This window comes from Malania oleifera, chromosome 7 (assembly GCF_029873635.1).
Source record: "Malania oleifera isolate guangnan ecotype guangnan chromosome 7, ASM2987363v1, whole genome shotgun sequence".
NCBI lineage: Eukaryota > Viridiplantae > Streptophyta > Magnoliopsida > Santalales > Ximeniaceae > Malania > Malania oleifera.
Window position 1 is genome coordinate 21365937 of NC_080423.1, and position 23003 is coordinate 21388939.

The 23003-nt window shown below is 36.1% G+C and overlaps 1 protein-coding gene across 1 annotated transcript; it reads left to right on the top strand.

The window, feature by feature from the left end:
* The first annotated feature begins 595 nt into the window (after window positions 1-595).
* Window positions 596-23003, top strand: LOC131160541 (uncharacterized). Its single transcript, XM_058116337.1, has 11 exons — window positions 596-826; window positions 935-997; window positions 1692-1826; window positions 2303-2405; window positions 3280-3350; window positions 3448-3552; window positions 3870-3903; window positions 4708-4808; window positions 21496-21555; window positions 21617-21820; window positions 22729-23003. The coding sequence occupies exons 1-11, from the start codon at window positions 713-715 to the stop codon at window positions 22816-22818; spliced, it is 1080 nt and encodes a 359-aa protein (XP_057972320.1). The 5' UTR covers window positions 596-712; the 3' UTR covers window positions 22819-23003.

Here is a 23003-nt window from a genome sequence, read left to right on the forward strand (position 1 = left end):
GTCGCCTGGGCCGCAAAGAGAAATTCAAAATTTGAGTTTGGACGTTATGGTAGTTGGGTATTTGGAGGGAAACCTCCGAAAAACTTCTATTTATGTACTTCTAAATGTATTTTGTTTATAAAGAACTTTGTGAGACTAGTGTGTTCTTGTTCTTCACATTATAGTGAATATTGAGTGTTATTTGCTTTATTCTTATGTGATAAATTGTTGTTTTTCATCCATATTGGTTGTGTGTTGTTGAGACTTGATGATTTGTTGCAAGTTTATATCTTCCGCTGAGTGTGTGTGTGTATCATATACTCAATTAATATCACAACACATAAGGTTTGGAGTAGACATACAAATAGAAAGGACAAGAGAAGAGGAGAGATAAAAAGAAAGAGAGATATTTTGTGTAAGGATGCTTCCAAATCTTGTAATTCCTTCCGAAATAGTAAAATTTTTTATTTATCTCTTTGTGGAGTATGCATAGCCGAACCACATAAAATTTTTATTCCTTCTTTATTTACTTTTCTGCATATTTTATAACACCTAATTTTTTTTTTTTTTGAGAGTGAATATATTATGTAGTTACGTATGGAGATAACTTGCAAATGCAAAGCGCACTGAAGCGGCTGCAGGCCTACGACATCTGTACACGAGAGAGCAGACAACACTTGGTCACAAGAAGAAAGCAACTGGAGACAATACAACAATAGCCGTTGAGAAGAGAATGCATTCCTCATTTATGCTTCGACGCTTCTGCTGTTTCAATGCATCGATTTCGTCTTCTGCTGTCAGCCCATCTTTTAGAAAGAAGCCACTCGTCTTCTTGGGCTCTCCTCAGGTCTCTCTCTCACTCTCTCTCTCTCTCTCTCTCTCTCTCTCTCTCTCTCTCTCTCTCTCTCTCTCGCTTTCAACTTTCTCTCTAAAGCTGTGTAAGAATGCCTTGCAGGTATCTGTCACAGTGCTTGATGCTCTTTTCAATGCGTCTGCGGCTTCAGACTCCCTCTATGAGGTACGATTTTGATGCTATTTGTAATTTCATATATAATTTGCCATTTCTAGACATTGTTTATCATCTTTAGTTCTTACAATTTACTTTCTCTTTTTATGCCCTTCATTAGTATTTATCATTTCGTCTTATCAGTTTCAAGATTTTGGTGGGTTTTTGTTGAAGGAAATGAGTTCCGTACAGTTTCACGCATTCAGGTTGTTAGTTTCCCTTTTGAATTGTGTCATTTTGTTCAGGTTGGGGGTGATGCTTCCAATTTTATTGATAATTTGTACTACAAAATCAAGCTTAATGGATGATTTTAGTCTAATTTAGTTCAATCCTACCATTTTTTTTTAATAGAGGTGTGGAAGGTGCTCATAGAATGTTTGAGAAGATTTCAGTTTGGATGGTTAAAACTCACCAAATCATATGTGTTGTATATTCTTATTCTACACGGTAACAATGTGTGGGATTTGGGGAATTGTGCAGTTGCAATCTTGTTAAACTTTGGACAATTACACATAAAACCTATAATCTTTTTGAGATTGATTTTCTTCATTTTAGCATTCCCAATGTCATTTTTCTTGGACATAACATTATTTTGCAATGGCAGTTACTGGGAATGCTTGATATACAGTTTAATGAATTCATGAATTTTAAATTATCATAGATTGCCGGAGAATGTGATAGAATTGCTACTTTAATCTGATTTTAGGTTGCAGCGATTGTTACGCAGCCACCTTCTGCAAGAGATAGGGGAAGAAAGGTGACGCCTTCCCCTGTTGCACAGCATGCCCTGGACAGAGGCTTCCCTTCTGATCTCATTTTCACACCCGAAAAGGCTAGAGAGGTAAATACGCTTCCAGTAATATCATAATATCATAATACACTTTCCTTCTTGGCTCTTGATGTGGCCTGGCCTAGTGACATGTCGTGCAGTTGTGTTGTTATTTGCCACCTAGTCACACGTTCCCTTTTTCTTGGTTTTAAATAACATGTTATTGTAGATATATTTTCCATTGCTTGAATTGATGTTCTTAAGTGGTGCTTATTAGATGATAAGTTTTCTTTCCAGTCCATTTTAATTGTTTTTCCTCTGGCTCCTCATTCTCCATGAAGTCATTTTTTTTTTTCTTTGAGACATTCTCTGTGAGTTCTTCCATAATTAAGCATTAACTAGAAAAATTTTGAAACATTTTTCTCTGTTATGCTTTGTTTACATTGAGGTTAGTGAAATTATTTGATTTGATTTGAACTTATATTACTTTTTAAAAAATCTTTTAGAAATCAATATCTGGTTATTTTTTTCATTTTACTGTTGTGCAGGAGACATTCTTGTCTAAGTTAAGTGCTTTGCAGCCAGAACTTTGCGTTACAGCAGCATATGGAAATATTTTACCTAACAAGTTTCTCAAAATTCCACAATTGGGTTAGTGTTTTTTTTTGCTCTCCTTTAAATTTTTTAAGCAAATTGAAGCTTATTTTTTTCTGTGATTCCTGATTTAAGTTGAATGTAGGACTCAAATACTGCATGTTTCGCCTTTCAGACTCAACTTTAGCCTTTGGTTCTGTACTTTTAATTGTTTTTGACTCTTGGAAGATACAAGCTTTAGATTATTTCATTCTCTAAGAAAGTGCGATCAAGAAATTTTTATGTTTCTCGTGAATTGGAGACTTCATTATAAACTCTGCAGCATTGTTATCACAAACTCATTCTATTTTATTCCACTCCCACAAAATTTAAATGATCTGTCCTGCTAATGTTTTCTGAGATAAAGCTGAAGTTTTGGAAGTGCCTGAAGGGCAAGCATTTTAGTATGAGACTTAAAGCTTCATGATTCAAACTTTTCATGACAAAACAATGTAAATATGAAACTTATTCTTCTTTTATTTTTTTATTTTTATTTTTTACCAAGTTCATGTTTTCATGATGTCTCATAGGATAGTTGTTAGCATGCTAGGTGGCTTAACTATTATGTGAGAGGGGATACTGATCTGATGATTTCCGCCCCTTTGAATACTTGCATTTGAAGTGGAAAATGATGGGGCGGATTTTTGGTTAGAAAATGGAGGATGTTACTTCTTTTGGTGCTTAAGTGTCTGATATTATGGATTGTAACGTGTGGATTTTCATACTTAAGAAGTGCGCTTTCAGGGTGGATAGAAGGAGATAGATTCAATGCATATATGCAGGTTTAATTTGTTCTTCTCCATGCATGGTTTTGGCTATAGATGCTAAGCTTTTGGCAACTTCATACACCCAAGTAAGTCTTCTGCTAGATTTAATACTTCATATTTATTAGGGACTGTCAATATACACCCAAGTCTGCTGCCTCTTTACCGTGGTGCTGCGCCTGTTCAAAGAGCATTACAGGTTCTATATGCTCATCCCAAGTTTCAGTTCTTTTCTTTTGGATGTTTCATTCTATAAGTTGTACCACTCATAGATCTATTATTGGTCTTTATAACAGGATGGTGTTAAAGAAACGGGAGTATCATTAGTGTTCACTATCCGTGCATTGGATGCTGGGCCTGTCATTGCTTGTGAGAGATTGGAGGTTGACGATCATATTAAGGCAAGCATGATGCATTTCTAAAATATTCCTTAATTGGATATCCAATCTTACAATAGGATGAAAAGCTATGAGCCTGCAAGCCCATTTCTGTGCAGGGGCCCTTCCAAGAGATGTCTGGGACCGGTCGGTGTGGGTTAATTAGTTAGTGACATGCTATGTGGTCAAATTTGGTTTCAATCATATGTTTCAAATACGCCTTATGAATGCTGCATCTGCCCTATGAACAAAGCAGCCCAATAAGTGTCAGAATTTTCTAAATTGGTTACTGAATGCGTTTTGAGCATTTTCTCTGATGTTTTTGACTGGTCTACACACAGGCACCGGATTTACTTGCGCTTCTATTTGCTCAAGGTGTGCACCTGTTCTCTACTTTTTTATTATTATTATTATTATTATTATTATAATTATTTATGTTTTATTCTGTGTAATGCACATTTTGTTTTCTGTTTCTTGATGTAATTTTTGCATTTGTTTCTTCTCCTCACTTGATTATGTGAATTTCCCTCACAATCTCTATTGCTGTGCTTTTGTAAATAACCTGCATAGCATTTTCACAAAAACTAAAAAGAATAACTTGCATCGTGTATGCACACGTGGGGAGTGCACGTGTGCCTTTTATGCATTTGTTACTAGTGCATACTCCTCTGGGAATTGTTATTTTCTGATTATGTAAGCACTGCCAAACAATTCATTAATTATCTGGTCTCAGTTTTCATATTTTAAAATTGATCAATGCATATCCTTATGGTTAAAATATGAATCATGTGCATGTACTCTTCTAGCGGGCCATTAATATTCTTGTTGTTCCCTGACTTCCTTTTGTCATAATTCTTCACAATGTCATGTTCTTATTTTAAGGCAAACTTAGAAAACCATGAGTTCCTGTTTATTTGATTCGATAGTCTGTAGTCTTCATCAAGGGACATAGATTCATAATTCTATTATTCATGATTACTGAATTGTATTAATATCTGGTTATTCCTAGATACTTACTTATGTTCATTTATTTAGCTTAGAAACAGGCATCAATGACCACACCATATTACATGCCACTTAGTTTGAGTTCGATATGTGTCATAAAGGCATATCAACCTCTTGAATAGATTCTTTGCTTAGGTTTTCTGTATTGACAAGCAATCTACCTTGTTTATGTAGGGTCTAAACTTCTTATCCAGGAGATTCCTTCAATATTTGATGGATCGGCAAGGATGAAAGCACAACACCAAGATGATTCTAAAGCTACTTTAGCTCCGAAGGTACAACTTGTTCTAATTCATCTTAGAACAGGAATTGTTCAAATACTAGCTGTTGAGTTGACATAAAATCATATCTGATGAATCTATGGTGATTTTATTTATTTTTTTGGGTGCATGTTTGTATTTTATGAGATGGCATGCATGCATTGAGTTCTACTCGGAGTGCATTCAAAATGTTCTGAAAGTAATTTCTTTTTTTAATTTTTGACGAAGGCTATAAATTGGAATTCAAGTGTAAGAATGGGATCATTATTAATCCAGTTAATTAGTAAAATTCTCTTCATTTCTTTGAGAATCCTTTTATCTTCATTGTGTATTTGACAGCCTACTTGTAGATATTTTCTTTTGGGCATTAAAGAATACTATTTTCTGGACAAGGTTGTTGGAATCTGGATCCTACATAGGATTGTTGGGGGAGTTCACAGGATTGGATAGCAGGAGCAGATCGTGGATTGTAAGGTTCTTCTTAGAATGTAAAATATTAAGAATTTATGTATTTGGAATTTTACGGCAACTAACAATAAAATAAACCTAGAAACTTGGTAGAATGTAGCTAGCTAGCCCCTAGCAGGTTTTTCCTTAAAAAATTTTGACCCTAGGAAAAAAATGTAAATGGTCTGAATTGCAAAGTGCTCTGCAAAGGGTAGACTGTTGCTAGTTTGTTTATTCAATAATTGAACTTAAAAATAAAAGCAAAAAGAATGAAGAAAAAAGGAACAAGAAAATGCTAATCTTAATTCAAACTGCTGTAAACATCTCAGCTTCTGTGTTTGTTGTCGAACCATGAGAAGAAAAAGAAGATGGAAAGACAGGAGGGAAAGGAAGCAAAGAAGAAAAAAAAAACATTTTATTGAAGGAATGATGACTTTTTGTTAGTTGAAACGAAAAGAAGAAGAAAAGAAAGCTGTCTGCTCTCTGTATTTTTGGTTGGGGGGGGGGGGGGGTGAGGTCTCTGGCTTGTCGATGATGAGAGGAAAGAAGAGGAAGAAAGTAAAGAACCATAAAGATAATGCATAGCTGCTACGAGCGAGAAACTTTAAGCTGTTAGCCTGACTGTACAACTCCCAGGTTGTTGAAGCTCTCTTCTGATCTCAAAGCTCTCAGCTGGCCTCTCCTGCTGCTGGAAGAAGGAGCAGTCCCAGCTTGCTGATAGATAACTTGGAACCTGCCTATCAAGAACCCTAAGCTCTTAGAGAGCTTTCGGTTTTGAAGGAAGAGAGCTTTCAGGAGATGCTCAGCTGCTCTCTTGACTTGGAATGAAAATTTTGCCCTAATTTTGAAAACTGGACCAAATTTTGTTTCTCTTTCAAAAGTAAAGTGTTTGGGCCAGTAAAAATATAAATTGGGCCTTTTTTCTTTGAAATTCTAATCAGAAAAATTCCATATTCTGTTGTGCAATTATGATCAATAGGATCCCAAGTAGGTGTGATCCTACAATCCTATTAGGAATTAGGATCATACGATCCTATTGTGATCCTACTTGATTCTAATTCTACACATTATCCGGATTGATTATGCGAGTTTGGATTGTAGGATTGTAGGATCTAGATTGGGATTTTGATAACCATGGTTGTGGATTAGGCCGTGATATTGGATAACCCAATTGATCTTGGATTGCCATCTAAAGGCACACCTTAATAAATTAGAGGTCGATCAAGAATGCCACACCCAAGTATAGAGAACAATTCCAAAAATCTAGAAATATCCAAATCAATGAGCTAACCTACTCTTCCCTGAGCTAATTTTAAACCATAAACCCTCTTAAACAATTGCAAATAGTAAGCACATTTAAAAGAGACTCCCTATGGTCTTCTAAAAAGAAAATAGTGTCATTAGCAAACTGAAGATGAGAAACCACAACCCCCTCATCCAAGATTGCCCTCTTTGACCAAACCCCTTTTAAAAAATATATTATCAAGGAAGCTTCAACTTACTCGATCATCATCCTCCTCAAAATCATAAATCTTGGCACAAATGATGAAGCTAAAGAGATAAAGGAAAAAAGAAGCTTGATTTTTGCTTCTTTAAGGAATTTCAAGAAGTATTTGCATGGTCCTATCAATCTTTAAATAGCAAAACATAAGATTCCAACTTTCCCTAATATTAAGCTAGTGAAACAAAAATTGAGAAAAAATGAACGAAAATTGAGAAAAATGAAACCAGAATGGTAGGAAAGATCAAAGAGGAAGTAATGACATAGTTGGAAGCTGAGTTTCTAAAGATGGTACCTTATCCCGGATGGTTGGCTAACATTGTACTGGCCTAAAAAAAAGATAGCAAGGTGAGGACATTTGTTAACTATAGGGATTTGGACAAGGCTTGCCCTAATGTCATGAGCCAAGCTTGTTTAAGGCATTGTTTGCTTGTTAATGCTCCCCTTGTGTCTAGGGGATGGGTAACCATTTTATAAATAATAGTGTCGGTTTTATTCTTTGAGTAGGATGTTGCCTTTGTCAGAAAAGGAAGTCTGACTCCTCAAATTGATGTTTCCTAGTGCTAGAGCTAGACTAGCATGGAAAACTCTTTAGGAGAGGGCGAGGGTTCATCAATCATTGTAAAACTCCCTAGTTATTGTAAACGTGTTTAGCCTTCGCACCTCCTTAGTTAAACACATTTTTCTTTTGGAGGTGTGAATAGTGAATTGTGTTGCTTTATAGTTTACCGTGCAACACTTGTTTGCTTTCATGTTTGCTTACTGCATTCGCTTCATTTGCATTTGATGGTTGTAAATTTGCTTGCGTGGTGAAATTGCGATATACTTTTGGCTGGCTAGTTAAACTAGTGTGCTATGACTAGTGCTACATGACTTTTCACAGGCTGTGAAGAGTTTGCCCTATGACAGTTGGTATCAGAGCTTCAGAGCTTAGTTGATTTCTTTTTGATTTAGTTGCCTTTGGATTGTGAGATTGTGTGAGGCACTGGTGAGAGAACCATGTCGTGTTCTGGTACAGAGAGAATTGATGTGGTAGAGTGGTAGGATGATACAACTAACAATGTGGCAGTAGAGATGGCCTGACTTGAGGAACATGTTGATGTACTGGAAAGATTCCATAAACAGCAGCAGGGTTCCAATGATGAATTGTTAGAAGACTTTTGTTGTACAGTAGGAGTGCTACAAAACCAATTGATGAGCTTACTGCTAAGATGAACTTAATGGTTTGTGCTATTAGGAATTCTATTTCTATAGGGGTTCAACATGAAAGAACAGGGGTGCCAAAACCAGAGTATATAGGTGCCCATGATGCTAGAGCAATACTTTCATGTGGTGAAGACCGACTTGGAGGAGGCCAATGTATCCATGACGATCATGTACTTGAGTAGACATTAAGCCAATGATGCTTGGAACATTGATCATTGATTCATTATAGTACATAGAATGAGGTATGTTACTTGTCATGGAATGTGGTATGATGGGGCAGGTTCCTTCGGATTGTTCAAGCGGAACAAAAGGCGGTGTTCCAATAAATAGAACGATTCCTTGGATCGACATACACATGCACACACATATGTATTTGTATATGTATGTACAAAAACATATACACACACACACATAAACATATGCGCATACATATACGAATCTTTCAAATATATAACTATAAAATAATCAATGACTTAAATAAATATTATCCTCAATAAAGTCTAAATTCCCTAAAAAAAAAATGTAAAGAAGTAATTGTCAAACACAGAACAACTCCAACAGTTCAGTGGCCCTGTCCAACTAAATTAAATGCTAATGGGGTGATAGGTAAATAATGAAAATAAAAATTTCCTATGCTTCTATCTTCCCTTTATCTTTATGTGATGAATTTTATCTACCTTGAAAAAAATTTGAAATTCGAACTTGAGATCCAACTCCCCAAGTCTTGGCTTTGGATTAGTAGTAATTTAAGAACTGCTACTCTATCCTTAAAATTTTGGACCTAAAGTGCTTTGATGATTTGCTCCATCCTCCTTGCGCTCTTGAAGGTCTTGAGGGATGCCAAAATCCTCATCGTCCAAAAATTTCCAACGCAGTTATTCTAGTCTTACAAAGAATCATCTACCATGGTATCCTTGGGATCAGCGTCCCATTTTTTGGATGGGCCCTTCTTTGTAATGTTCTTGAACTGGGATATCAAGCAAGTGTTTGTGTGAATAAATGGTAGTTTGTCTGCCCTTGAAGAATTCAACCTATTTGTACAGAAATGAAAAATCATATGTAAGTAAGACCTTATTTTAATTCAAAAACTCTAAAGCAAAAACGGATTTAAATTTAAATAATTTACTGCTTTCTTTTGATGTTGTATATATAAGAATAAGTACCCAATTTTCTCCATAAATGTAGATGTAGTTGTAATTGGTCGAGTCAATATTTTTTGAGCTACGTTTTGCCAACTGTGGTGTTTCTGAACCTTAAGTAGTCCACCACTCTATACGGTCCATGGGCACAGCATCCATACAAGCAACTGAAGTAGAAAAAAGTCCTTTACACATGCGAAAATCCAAAAATTGCTTGTGTAATAATCTTGCTTTGCTAGGATTGCTTGATCATTTTTCAAATGCCTTCAATACTCCAGTAATCACTTTTTTATCTTCATTAGGCTTCTTTCTAAGTGTTCCTCCAGGGTCAGGAGTACTTACATAGGTAGCATCATAAAATCTGGCAGATAAAGCAAATGCAACACGATGCATGGGAATATTCTTTTTTCCTCATCTTCTAAGCACACTATTTCTTCAAAATCTAATCAATTTATAACATGGTTTTATGATGGCCCATATATTCTGCAACTCATCTAAAAAATCCTCGCTGCCTATGCACTCAGTAATAAAGGCTACATTTTCTTTTGTTTTCTCATCACCACCTTTCAACTAATCTTTTTCCAGGATTTTAAAGCTACAGTTGTTGCTGAAGCATCCCACACGTCTAAAAGTTGTTTAAGTAGTATACAGTGTGAGGCAAATCTTGTTTTAGCCACTTTAAGTGGTTCTAATCTGGCTTGGGTTAAAAAAAAAAGTGCCAATGTCTGGTGGTTTTTAATATGCTTGAAAATTTTATTATCTATTGAATATGTTTCTTCTAACCAATAAAATCAGAGGTCAAGTCCTTAAAAATCAAATTCAATTTATGAACTACACTTAGGGACCAAAAGATGTGAGGATGTAACTTTTCTATCTCTTTGCCAGCAACTTTACTGCTCGGAGCATTGTCAATAACCACTTGGATCACATTGGAAGTCCCCACCTCATCTATAGTTTTCAACTTTTTCAATTCTAGAATAGTCTTCAACATATAAGAACATTGCAGCACGACTTCTGTAGCAAGTACATTAATAAAAGGATTGTACTTTATATTACGCCATCAATCAAAAATAATTGAAACACCATTGGTATCTTCAGCTGGAATCTAATCCTTCTCAACATTACACTTCACCTCATTGAGTAATGAAGTCCTTGCTTTCTCAAAAGATGGGGCTTTAGATATCTTTGGGGATTTGTTGATGTCAGCTGCCATTTCGTGAAATTGTGGATTTCTAAGAACATTGAATGGAATCCTATTTGCACACAATGCTTGCACAACAGTCCACCGCATTTCTCTCCATTATAGCAAAAGATTCTTCAAGAGCATAACAACCAACTTTTAGCTTTTGATGAGAAAGCTTTTTAGTGATGAAGATACCTTGCTTCTTTCAGCTTCTTGAACTTTTTTTCCAATTGTCATAAAGTTAGCGATGGAGAGAAGAAGAAAAGAAGAAGAAATTAAGAGAAAGGGCAAGGGCGCAGTATCCTGGAGAGTTACGCACGGCTCCAGGTCTGCCCTTTTATATATTAATAATAAAATTCTTAAGGACAAAAATACCCCCACTCACACTACCTAAATTCTGGAATAACCCTTTTTTTTAATAGCAAAAGAAATTTCATTAAGGGAAAGAATTTACGAGGAGGAAGAACAAGACATCTTCCAAAAAAAATTGGAATAAACTAGAAAAAAAATAAAACAAAAATCCAAAATCAAGCCAGCCAGTTCTTCTAATCCCTATGTAAATCTTGAAAGCTAGCTTTCCTGAAATTCCCAAACCTGACACGCTGTAAAGAAGTCAAAAACTGAATCTTTTCCCACACCTATTCTCTTCTAACACTCCACCTCAAGTACCAAAGAGATTGTGGGAGAGTGACTCACTTGACTTTATAATAGATTGCTTAGAGTTGGAGGCGTAGGGTCTATACTTGTGGTTATAGATAGGATTTCTAAGTATGTTACTTCTGTACCAGCATTGAAATACTATATGATGAACACACACCTTGTTTTTCAAATATGTAGTTAAGTTTTTGGGTGTTCCCTAAGATTTCAACAATGGTCAAGACATGAGATTCACTAGAAACTTCTGGACGTAATTTCTTAGAATTTTTGAGTTGTAGCTTGACATCTTTTCGAGCTACTGCCTGCCAATAGATGGATGGACAAAGAGATTCAATGGGCTACTAAAGGAGTACTTGTGCCATTTCATCACCACCAACCAAAAGAATTGAGTGCACTTATTGATGTGGGTTAGTTCTGTTTCAATGCCTAAAAGATGTCAACAACCAACAAGAGGTTTTTTTTGTTTTAGCTTGTAACAGGCGAGCAATTGTTGTTACATAGTGGATGAGTTGTATAGAGAGTCCAAGGGCATACATTTTCATCGAACAATGAAGATAGAAGAAAGGAGATCGCCCAAGCCTACATGATGAAAGCTTCGAAGAAAAATGAAGAAGTGGTTTATTGCACTTCAATGTGGGTGATTTGGTGCTAGTTAAGCTACATCCAGAATAAATCAAGGCACAACAAGGTCAAAATAGGAGATTACTTTGAAAATATAAAGGACCAGTCTCCATCTTGACCAAAGTTTGGTAGGCCTCTTACCTGGATGATTCTTTGGCTTGGATGAAGGTGTATCCTATGTTTCATGCCTCAAGCCATTCATCGTTGACATTGAAGATTTAACCCAAAATCAGTCAACCAAAGCACCTCCTTGCAACCTTACAGACAAGAAGTTGAAAACATCCTTGTAGACTGAGAGTTCACATCATCAAGGAAGAAGCGACATAAGTTCTTAGAGAAGTGGAAGAGCCTCATAGATGAAGAAATCAGCTCGATTCTAGTGGAAGACGTGGAGGTGCTTTTGGACAAAATTGAAGAGTACGTAGCGTCAAAGTCTATGAGGTTGTTGACAATATAAGTGGGGGAGAGCTTCATGAGCTAAGCTTGTTTAGGGCATTATGCTTGCCTTTGACCATTTGTCTTGTATGCATGGGATGCTTAATCATCATGTACATAGTATTGTATGTTTTATTCTTTGAGTAGGATAATACCTTCGTCAAAAAAGGGAGCATAACTGCTCAATCATATTTCCTAGTGTTAGAGTTAGAATAACATAGAAAGCTCTTTAGGAAAGGTGAATGTTCATCAATCGGTGTAAAACTCACTAGCTATTGTAAATGTTTCTTTCCTATTTGCCTCCTTTACTAAACATATGTTGCCTATGGAGGGGTGAGTAATGACTTGCGTTGCTTTACAGTTCTTTGCTTGAATCTTGTTTACTTTCTTTTTTGCTTACAACTTCCGCTTCATTTGCATTCGATGGTTGTGAATTTGTAGTGCCGCATAGCCCTTGACAAAGTGAAGATTTCGGCCCATGACACCTAAGGATGATTTCTCCCTCCCCAACATTCTTGTACTTGTGGACAACATAGATGGCAATGCATTACTATTTTTCACAGACGATTTTTTTTGGGTTAAAATCGTATGAAAAAATGGCACTTGAGGACATGGAAAACACTTCATTTGTCATTTTCAGGGAGCCTATTGTCATTAAGTCATGCTATTTAGGCTAAAGAATACCGGCGTGACCTACCAAAGGGCTGCCACCACTTTTCTCCATGTCAAGATCACAAAGTATGTAGATGATTTGATAGAGAAATCTCGTGTTGTAGGAGTGGGCATGTGGAAGTACTTTGGATATCTTTCAAAAGGACAAGTACATGCCCATTGAGATTGAACCTAAAGAAAAGCTCATTTGGTGTGTAGGCTGGTAGGCTTCTAGGTTACATGGTGAGTGAAAGCAAATCCAACCTCAAGTTGGATGAGTGAATTTGAGCAAGGCAAAAGCTATAATTGATATGCCAGCCCCCAAGATTGGGAAGGAGATTAGAGGTTTCCTAATTATATGGTACATTAGCGGGTTCATTGCATGCCTAATCAACATTTGCAGCCCCATCTTCAAACTCTGTATGAAAGATGTATCATGTCGGTGGAATGGAGAATGCCAGAGGCCTTTTGATTGCATCAAGTAGTATCTAGATAACCCCACAATCCTAACACGACCTAACTCGACAAACTATTGCTTTCGTACCTCACCATATCTAAAGTTTTTGTTGGGCCCTTGGTAGCACAAAGAATGGAAAAGGGAGATGGTGAGTATGCAATATATTAGTTTGAGTAAGAAGGTGAGCAGCAGAGATGCAGCATATCCAGTCATTGAGAAAACTTGCCAGCAATAGTATGGGTGGCATTGGAGATAAGATGGTATTTCATGGCTTAAAAGTTAAAACCCTTTAGATGATATCATAAATGGATTATTAAAGTCTTTGGTGGACCCTTATTAGTCAAGGGCAATAAGGTGGATGATTATCTTCTCAATATTTGAAATATGGTTTGGGATAAAATAGTCCATCAAGGGGCAATCCATTACTAATCATTTGGCTGATCTTCCAACTCCTCTTGAGGGATTAGACATTTAGCAGTCCTTTCCCGATGAAGAAATATTGATGGTGGAGGATGAAGGATGAAAATGTATTTTGATAGGGCATCAAACAAAATGATCCTAGTGTCAAATTTCTATTGATTCCTTGAAGGTTTCACAATGTCCTTTGCGATTAAGTTGAATTTCAAGGCTACCAACAATTCTACTGAATATGAAACTTGCATAGCTAGAAGCTGCCATTGAACTTGGCATTGAAGGATTTGGAGGTGTTGGGGATTCAAGAAAAATGGAAGATTAGGGATGAAAAGTTGATGCCATATTTTGACTACGTTAGCACCCTCAAGAAGATGCTTGAGGAGTTCACCTTCTTTTATCTACCTAGGAACAAGAATTGGTTTGCTGATGCCTTAGCTACTTTGGATTCTATTGTTGATATACTGGTTGACACTAGCTTTAATGACTATTGACAGCACCTCGAGAAAATGTGATGCTCCCATTAGAAATTGAATAGAGGTGTAAACCTTCTTATTTTGTTAGTACTAATGATGATGAAGTTAGGATTGATGAGTACAACAATTGAAATAAGTGAATAATACAAAAGAAATGTAAGAAAATAAACACAAGATTTACGTGGTTTGGCTTATAGCCTACATCCTTGGGCCAAGTATTAGGATTCCCAAATCAATTGGGATTTCTAATTAATGTGTTAGGATTCCCAAATCAATTGGGTTTTTCTATTTAATGACAGGATCGCCAAATTAATTGGGATTTCTAATTAATGTGTTATGATTTCAAAATCAATTGGGATTCTATTTAATGTTAGGATTATTTAATATTGGGATTTTTAGTTAATGTGTTAGGATTCCCAAATCAATTAGGATTAAGTCCATTAAAACTTGGATTGGGACATTTTATATTCCTAATAGGAGTAAGGTTCCCTACCCTAACCCTACGGGCCTTTTTCATCCAAGGAATAACATAATTCATAGCCTTTGGCTAATTTGGAGGCAGATGCCCTTAAAGTGATCAACCCTATCTTCTATTACTATTTTCTTATCTTCCAATTTCGACAATTTCTCTACGACAAAATCCTAGGGTCTAACTAATGTGTTAGGATTACCAAATCAATTGGGATTTCTAATTAATGTGTTAGGATTCCTAGATCAATTGGGGTTTTCTATTTAATAATAGAATTCCCAAATCAATTGAGATTTCTAATTAATGTGTTATGATTCTCAGATCAATTGAGATTCTAATTAATGTGTTATCAATTGGGATTCTATTCAATTGGGATTCTCAGATCAATTGGGATTTTTATTTAATGTGTTAGGATCCCCAAATCAATTGGTATTGAGTCCATTAAGGACTTGGATTGAGATATTTTACATTCCTAATAGAAGTAAGGTTCCCTACCCTATATATATGTAACTTATGAGGCTTTTTTCATCCAAGAAATAACATAATTCATAGCCTTTGGCTAATTTGCAGGTAGATTCCCTTGAAGTGATCAACCCTATTTTCTCTTCTTACTATTTTCCTTTCTTCTATTGAGACCCTATTTTGTCCAAGGCCAATTCAGCCAAAATTTGGACTAATTGGGAGTTAGAGGAGCAATTAAGGAGTCAATTTGAGTTCAAGAACTGTAACTAAAGTCCATCTCACTCTCCTTGCATTTCAGTGTGCAAATCTTGCATTCGGAGTATTATGGTGCATTAATTTCATGTTTTGGTGTCCATGTAATTAAGAATAGAGGCTTATCCTCATTTTAATTTAAAGTTGGACAAGAATAGGTTAAAAAGAAGGCCCAAACACCCTTTCAGGATGTGTAAGGGAGCTTTTTTTCAAGTTTAGGGGCATTTTTGGAAAAAGGAAAAGAAGGGCAAGAAACCTTAACTCTTGCTCTATTTGAAGATCTTAAGAGCACTAGGGAGACACACAAAGGATAAGGCATATGTTCAAGCTAGAGAGAGAGAGGGAGAGAGAGAGAGAGAGAGGGAGGGAGGGAGAAAAGTCCAAAATGAATTCAAAAATGCTTGGAAAATGCCTTAGAATAAGAGAAATTCGATCGTCGTCGTTATCGCTGGTGACAACTGACCAAGATGGCTACAGGACATTTTTTGTATGACTTAGGTTGTTTTTGGGTTGGAAATTAATCTTGGGGTCGAGGACTCAAATGGTGGTGATGGCGTCAAATTTGGGCGATGGTGGAGGCCAAAATGAGTGGGAGAAGTTTTAGGGTTCCAACATCTTGGCCCATGATTCGCCAAAGAACATGATGGAATAGCAACTTAAGCCAGCTACCCCCCCTAGTGGGTCTAAGGTTTGGTTTTGGTTTTGTTGCTTCAAGTTTAATAAATCATTAAAAAAAATGATTTTAAATTGCAAAAAAATTATGAAAATATAGGAGGCATCCAAAAAAGTTCTTTTTTATTTTAAAACTATTTTCTTGATTTATTTCATTTGTTTATTATTTATTTTTATTTATTTTGGCTATTCCTAGTTCAAAAAAATATATATTTTTTTAATTTTCGCTTACCTTACTACTTGGTAATTTTAGATGACCCTTTTTCAATATTTAGGGATTTTAAAATAATTTTTGTCCTTTTTAGATTTTTTTTTTTTCAAGTTCTCTTGTATTTTCCTTTATTTTCAACCTTTAAAAATTGTTAAAAAATCAAAAAAATTGCAGAAAATTCTTGGAAGATACAAAAAATTTTCAGAGATCAAACACAAGCCCTGGTGACACCTGGTACCTTATTTTGCGTGCATTTATCTATTTATGAATGTTGAAATGATTAAATTATGTTAAAATACAGTTGAAAGGCACTCTTGTGAGGTTTGTTTAATGGGGCTTGTGTCAATTCGAATTGTATATGTGCCTCTACGATATATGATGCCATTTTGCTATGATATGATTGAGACTTGTTATGAAATAATGCTTGAGTCTTTATCTGAATTTGGAATGGTTTGAATGTTTTGACATTTGTAAACCATAAATATTAATTAGTGAATCCGATGATGAATCCCCAAAGTACTTGTTATTGTTCTTCGTGTGGTTCTTGAGGTGAGGGAAATCTTATAACTGTAATGGGTTACGCAATGGTTGTAAGGTGGAACAATATATAAAGGCATGGTAAATAAAGTCCACTAAACCCTCTTCCTCAACCTTTAAACCATATTGTATTAAATGAAACATGAATATGTTTGTAATTGTATGTATGTTCAAGAAGAAAAGCAATTGTATCTTTGGCATAATTTGAAATTAACCATAATAGAATGTGTTGCATAATACATCTGATGGAATCACTTTGATTGACGTCATTAACCTTGATTAATGAATCCAAAGATGGATTCTTGAAGTATGTGTTATTGTTCTTCATATGGTTCTTGAGGTGAGGGATGCCTTACAACTCTGATAGGTTACCTGATGGTTGTAAGGTAGAACAATAGTTAAAGGAAATGTAACTTAATTTACTAAAGATTCAAAGGCGATTTTAAATTAATGTTTGAACATCTTGAATTCATCATGGAACCATCCAAAAGGATGGTTGTGTAGGGGGTGCTAGTACCTTCCCCTCACGTAATTGAACTCCCAAACATGGCTTTGGAATGTAGACCATAGACTATTGGTTCCTTAGATAAAGACCAATTAATCGGTACTTAATTAGGTGAACTTAACCATACATAGACAAAAAAGGTTAACGGCGACTCCATGAACCTATAAAGTTTAAGATAAAAAACATTCACAACATTTTTGGATAGTCGTTCCCGTTGAGGTGTCGAGTCCCGATCCGCATGTGTTGACACTTTCAATTTCCCTAATTTCTCTATGAAAAAGTCCTAGGGTCTAATTAATGTGTTAGAATTCCCAAATCAATTGGGATTTCTAAATAATGTGTTAGGATTCCCAAATCAATTGAGATTTCTAATTAATTTGTTATGATTCCAAATCAGTTGGGATTCTATTTAATGTTAAGATTATTTTATGCTAGGATTTGTATTTAATGTGTTAGGATTCCCTATCAGTTTGGATTGAGTTCATTATGGACTTGGATTGGGATAATTTACATTCTCAATAGGAGTAAGGTTCCCTACCCTATATATATTAACCCTATGGGGCTTTTTCATCCAAGAAATAAAATAATTCATAGCCTTTGGTTAATTTGGAGGTAGATCTCTTGGAAGATTTTGTCTTACTATTTGCATTTTTTCAATTTCCCCAATTTCTCTATGATAAAACCCTAGGGTCTTATCACAAAGATGGCAAGACAACTTCACTATTCGGAATAGATAGAATACAATAGCATCTAAGATATTATGCTCTTTGACACACTTCACAAAGACCTAGAAAGGAACCTATATGTGCATCCCCTCATAAATGAATCAACTTAACTCTCCCTCAAATCACGGATGCAAATTAACTCCCCTTGGGGTCAACATTTTCTTTCTTACAATACAAAAAAAAAAAAAAATCTCCAATTTATTACAAATAACTCCGCTCTTGAATGAGAGATTTATTGTGAAGCATAAAGGTGTTAACCAAGACAAGTAACTTCTCTCTTGAAAGGGATCTTGAATGAGAGGTTTATTGTGTAGCATTCATATAGGGGCTAGCCCATTATAACAAATCTCCCCCTCTAGGCACGTATGGATGATGTTTTTCTTCTTCTATCTTCTCCATCTTATGCCCCACGGGGTATATTTCAGGAATTGCAAATTCCTATCAACTCCTTGCAATGCTTGAACTTAGTTGATGCTTGAGACTTTGTCAACATATCTGCAGGATTATGAATAGTGCCAATTTTCTTTTCAATAATTTTCCCTTGTGAAATAATATCACAAACAAATTGATATCCAATCTCAATATGTTTTGTTTTTTCATGAAACATATAATCTTTGGTCAAATGAATAACACTTAGAATGTCCTAATAAACTATAGTCTTGTTCGCTGTAAGCTCACCAATCAAACTCCTTAACCAAATAGCTTCTTTGACGGTCTCTGTTATTGCCATGTATTATGCCTCGATAGTGGATAATACAACAACATTCTGTAGGCTTGCCGTCCAACTTACAACACATTCTCCGAGAGTGAAAACATAATCACTAATGGATCTTCTCTTGTCAAGATCACTAGCAAGATCTGAATCAACATAACCAATAGCATCATACCTATTTCTCCCAAATTCTAAACAAGTATCAGAATTATCTTTTAGATCTCAAAGTATCCATTTTACCGCTTGCCAATGCTCTTTACCTGAATTAGCCGTGTACCTACTTACAACACTAATTGCAAGTGAGATGCCTAGATGGGTACAAATCATAGCATATATAAGACTTTCAACTGTAGTAGAATAAGTGTTAAGAATTCTGCTTGTGAGTTTGTCCCACATTGGAAATATAGACTGGAGGATGGTTGCTTATATACATGGACGAGCCCAAGACTCAATAGGCTTAAGATTTTGGGTCAAGTTAGTGTTCACCCATGTATATCAAGTTCACCTACGAGGACTCCACCAGTCCTAACAAATGTATCAGAGCTCATGATTCGTAACTCTGGGTGAGTAGATAAAGTCGAGGTGAAAAGCTAATTCTTTTGATGTGCTAATAGTTAGAGGACAAAGTGTGTGACTGAAGCCAATAAGGATCATTTAGGCCTAGCAAATGGATCCAAATAGGGTGAAAATGTGGGAGGTAGTATTGGTTTGAAAGCACGTGGAATGCAATTTGAGACACCTAAGGTGCAGAGGTAAGACCCACTTATGCAACTGTTGGAGACTTGGGCCTGCTCCCATTAGTAAGATGGTTTCCACTTAAGGGTGAGAGTTCAAATTGGGTGCGAGTGTTCATGCATGTGTTCCTTTAAATGTAGACACGTGGAAAAGGAGTGGTGATGAGTGGACTCCTATGTCTTGTGCCCTTTCCCATGGTTGAGTAATGACTCTTAATTAGCTTGCATAAGACTAAATGATCAATAATGGCTTCCGTTCAAGGGGAAATGGTTGGAACACACAAGTGAGAGGGAGATTGTTGAGAACTCTACTTGTAAGTTTGCCCCACATTGGAACAATAGATTGGAGGATAGGTGCTTCTGTACATGGTACCCAGTAGACTCAAGATTTTGACCCTTGTTGGTGCTCACCCATGTATATCAAGCTTGCCCATAAGAACTCCCCCCATCCTAACATCTAAATGGAATAAGGACATTGAAAATCTAATAGAAATATCTTAAAGGAGCAGGTAAAACAGATTGGAAAGCTTTGAGGTGCATGGCCATGCAATATGTCGTTTGTGATGGAAATTTCTACAAGCATGGTTGTGACATTCACTTATTACGTGTGGAGAAACAGCAGTCAAAAAGGTTGATAGAAGTGCATGTAGGGATTCATGGGCCTCATGTTAATGAGCATATGCTAGTTAAAAAATCACAAAAATGTGATACTATCAGAACACCATGGAGAAATCTTTCATAGATTTCTCCTGAAGGTGTCAAAATGTCATATTTTCTTATTGCAACATCTCTTACCAGTCTAGGTGCAACATTTCACTTCACCCTAGCCCTTCTCCACACCCCCGTGCCGGGGGGGGGGGGGGGGGGGGGGGTGTTGGTTGTTGACATTATGAAAAAAGTAACCAAAGATTTGAGTGGACATGAGTTTATCCTAGCGAGTATAGATTACATTACCAAATGCACATTAGCAGACTCATTTTCTGCCCTAAATGCAAAGAAGATGGTGTAACTTATACAAAACAACTTGATTTGTTGATATGATGTGCCAATGGTAATGATCTCAACTAGTGGGTCTCACTTCAAAAGCAAGGTGAAAAATATTACTGAAAGAAACTTGAATTTGCTGGATAAATTGCCTTTTGCTTTATAGGAATATCAGGTCTCTATTAGGTCTTCAATAGGGCAGACACTTTACTCTTCTAGTGTATGTGATTAGGGCAGTGCAACCAGCTCAGATCAAAGTCCCATCCTTAATGGTAATTCTATGTCAAATCACTGGGGAAGAATGGGTACAAAGTCAGTATGACTAGTTGACTGCCATAGATGAGGAAAGATCGCATGCCTTTCATCATATGCAAGGGCATCATAGAAAGACTGCCAGAGCCTTAAATGAAAGTGTTGAAGGGGAATAGAGATAGGCTTTCTGGTATTGAAAGAAGCATGAGCCCACTGCTTGATGGAATTAGGGGAAAATTCAAACCCAAGTTGCAGGACTTGGATGGAAAAGATGTTGAGCCCATTACTAACTTGGATCAGGTCAAGAAGTATTATGCTTGAAGAATTCAATAAAAAAGAGGAACGAGGGCTATGCTGAAAACCTCAAAAGAGGCAGCTTAAGCAAGAATGAATCCCTATAAGTTGAAAAAAATGATGTCCTAGGAAAAGTTAGGGAAACCTCATTTCTCCTAAAATCTACTTCTTTCAATGAAAATGCTATCAAAAGAATTATTTAATTGAAAAACCAAGAAGTGAAAAGCTGTTCGGTTTTGCTCTAGTTCTTGTTGTTGGTAAATTTTAAACCACTCTATGTTTTATTAGGGCTGTAGCTTGTGAAGGCAACTTTAATATACGCAGTCAGCAACTTTATATATATGCAGCTAAATCCTATGTTCTTATATTTGCAAATGTTGGAGTTGAAGAGGAGCATGCAACATGTATGTTTGTTTTTTACGGACAAACCTAACCTGACATAGCTTGAGGGTTTTTTTTTTTCACTGAGCTTGTGTTGGATACCTTTTATTGAATGTGCAGCTGTGTTCTGCCAAGGCCGAAGACTCTATTGTCAGCTTGGGCATGGTTAACTGCTAATCTGGCCCAACCCACTTGAGTGCACTTGAGTTGCAGGCCTATTATCCTGTTCTATGGCCTGTTGTAATTTTTTGAGTTGGTTAAATTTCTTTTAATCCGGCTTGATTAGTGGGTCCCAAAACTCAACTTTATTCTTGATTGCCTTGTACAGATAACTCCCGAGGAGTCATGGCTGTCCTTTGATGATGATGCTCTAGTCCTACATAATAAGGTAATCTCATGCCTCTCTTGCCTCGATTTGACCATGCACTCACAACATTTAACTTTTCTAGGTTCGGGCATTTGCTGGGTGGCCAGGCACTCGAGCTAGAGTTCAAGTCTTTGATGGGAAAAATGGTCAGCCCAATGTCCTAGAGCTTAAGATTATCACTACCAGAGTTTGCAATGATAAAAATGCGCGGGGTAATGAAGTAGATGATGTCACTTTCAACAAAGTTGCATTGGTCTTCCCATGTGGTCGATGTACGGCACTTGAGGTGGGAAAACAGCCTTTTTTCCCTGCCATAGTAAGATGATTAGTGGAGTGTGTTTGTGGTTTGGTTGCATTTATTACTGGGTTCTAGTAAAATGGCGTGTGATTGATGTCTGGTGACGTATTCTTGTTTTTGATTGTTGTGTGGATGTTTTGTTAAAAGTGCCTGATATTATTAATAATAATAATATTATTATAATTATTAATTATCATTTATTGTGTCTAGTGATTAAACTTTATGAATGGATAGAAACAATCGTATTGCACATTTGGTACATAAGAATGGAATGTAATCGAGGGAAATGGAATCAAATTTATCACTTGATTTCATTATCATCTCTATTCAAATTTTTATTAAATTATTTTCGTACTCCATTCCATTCCACAAACCAAACATGATGTTAGTCCTCCTTGAATCTATTTTTTTTGGCAGTTGAACCATTTGGAAATGGTATTAAGATTCTTTACCCTATGTTTGGAGAGGCTTTGGATTTGGATTTATATTGGATGTGGATCACATGTAATATAAAATTATATTAAAATTTGTCTAAATTTAAGGTCCAAAGCCATACTCCCAAACGCAGCATTAGAGATGCTCTACATGGAATTAAAAAAAATGTCCCCCACTCAATGCCTTGCAGATGCATAGGTGATGTGGCATTATTGTAATTGTTGATAGAACAGTTCGATGATTGAGATTTAATGAACTCTAGAGGAACCATTATATGAAAAACATGTTTTTTTTTTTTCCTTGTTTTTAAACATTATTGTTAATTTGTGAAATTAAACAGTATTACGTTTTAAAAGCTAACATGTTTAGTGAGTATGCATTTTACTTGTGTAGCTTGTTTAAATAAATTTGCAATTGATTACCTGTTTATGATGCTGATGTTAGTACACAAACTATTTTAGGTATTGGAAGTTCAGCTTCCTGGTAAGAAAGTGGTAAATGCAGCTGCCTTTTGGAATGGATTGCGAGGTAAAAAGCTGAAGAGATTATGAGAAAGGTGGCATTCCTTCTATAGCTAACAGCGCAAGATGAATCTGACTGGATCAGGTGAATTTGATCATTTCCCTGTTTCTTTCTTGTTTTTCTGTTCACCAGTTCTAAAAATTCTTGTCCATTATTTACGATTCAATGTACTCATAATTTTGTTGAAAGAAGAGCTATTCTGGTTGCGTTACCA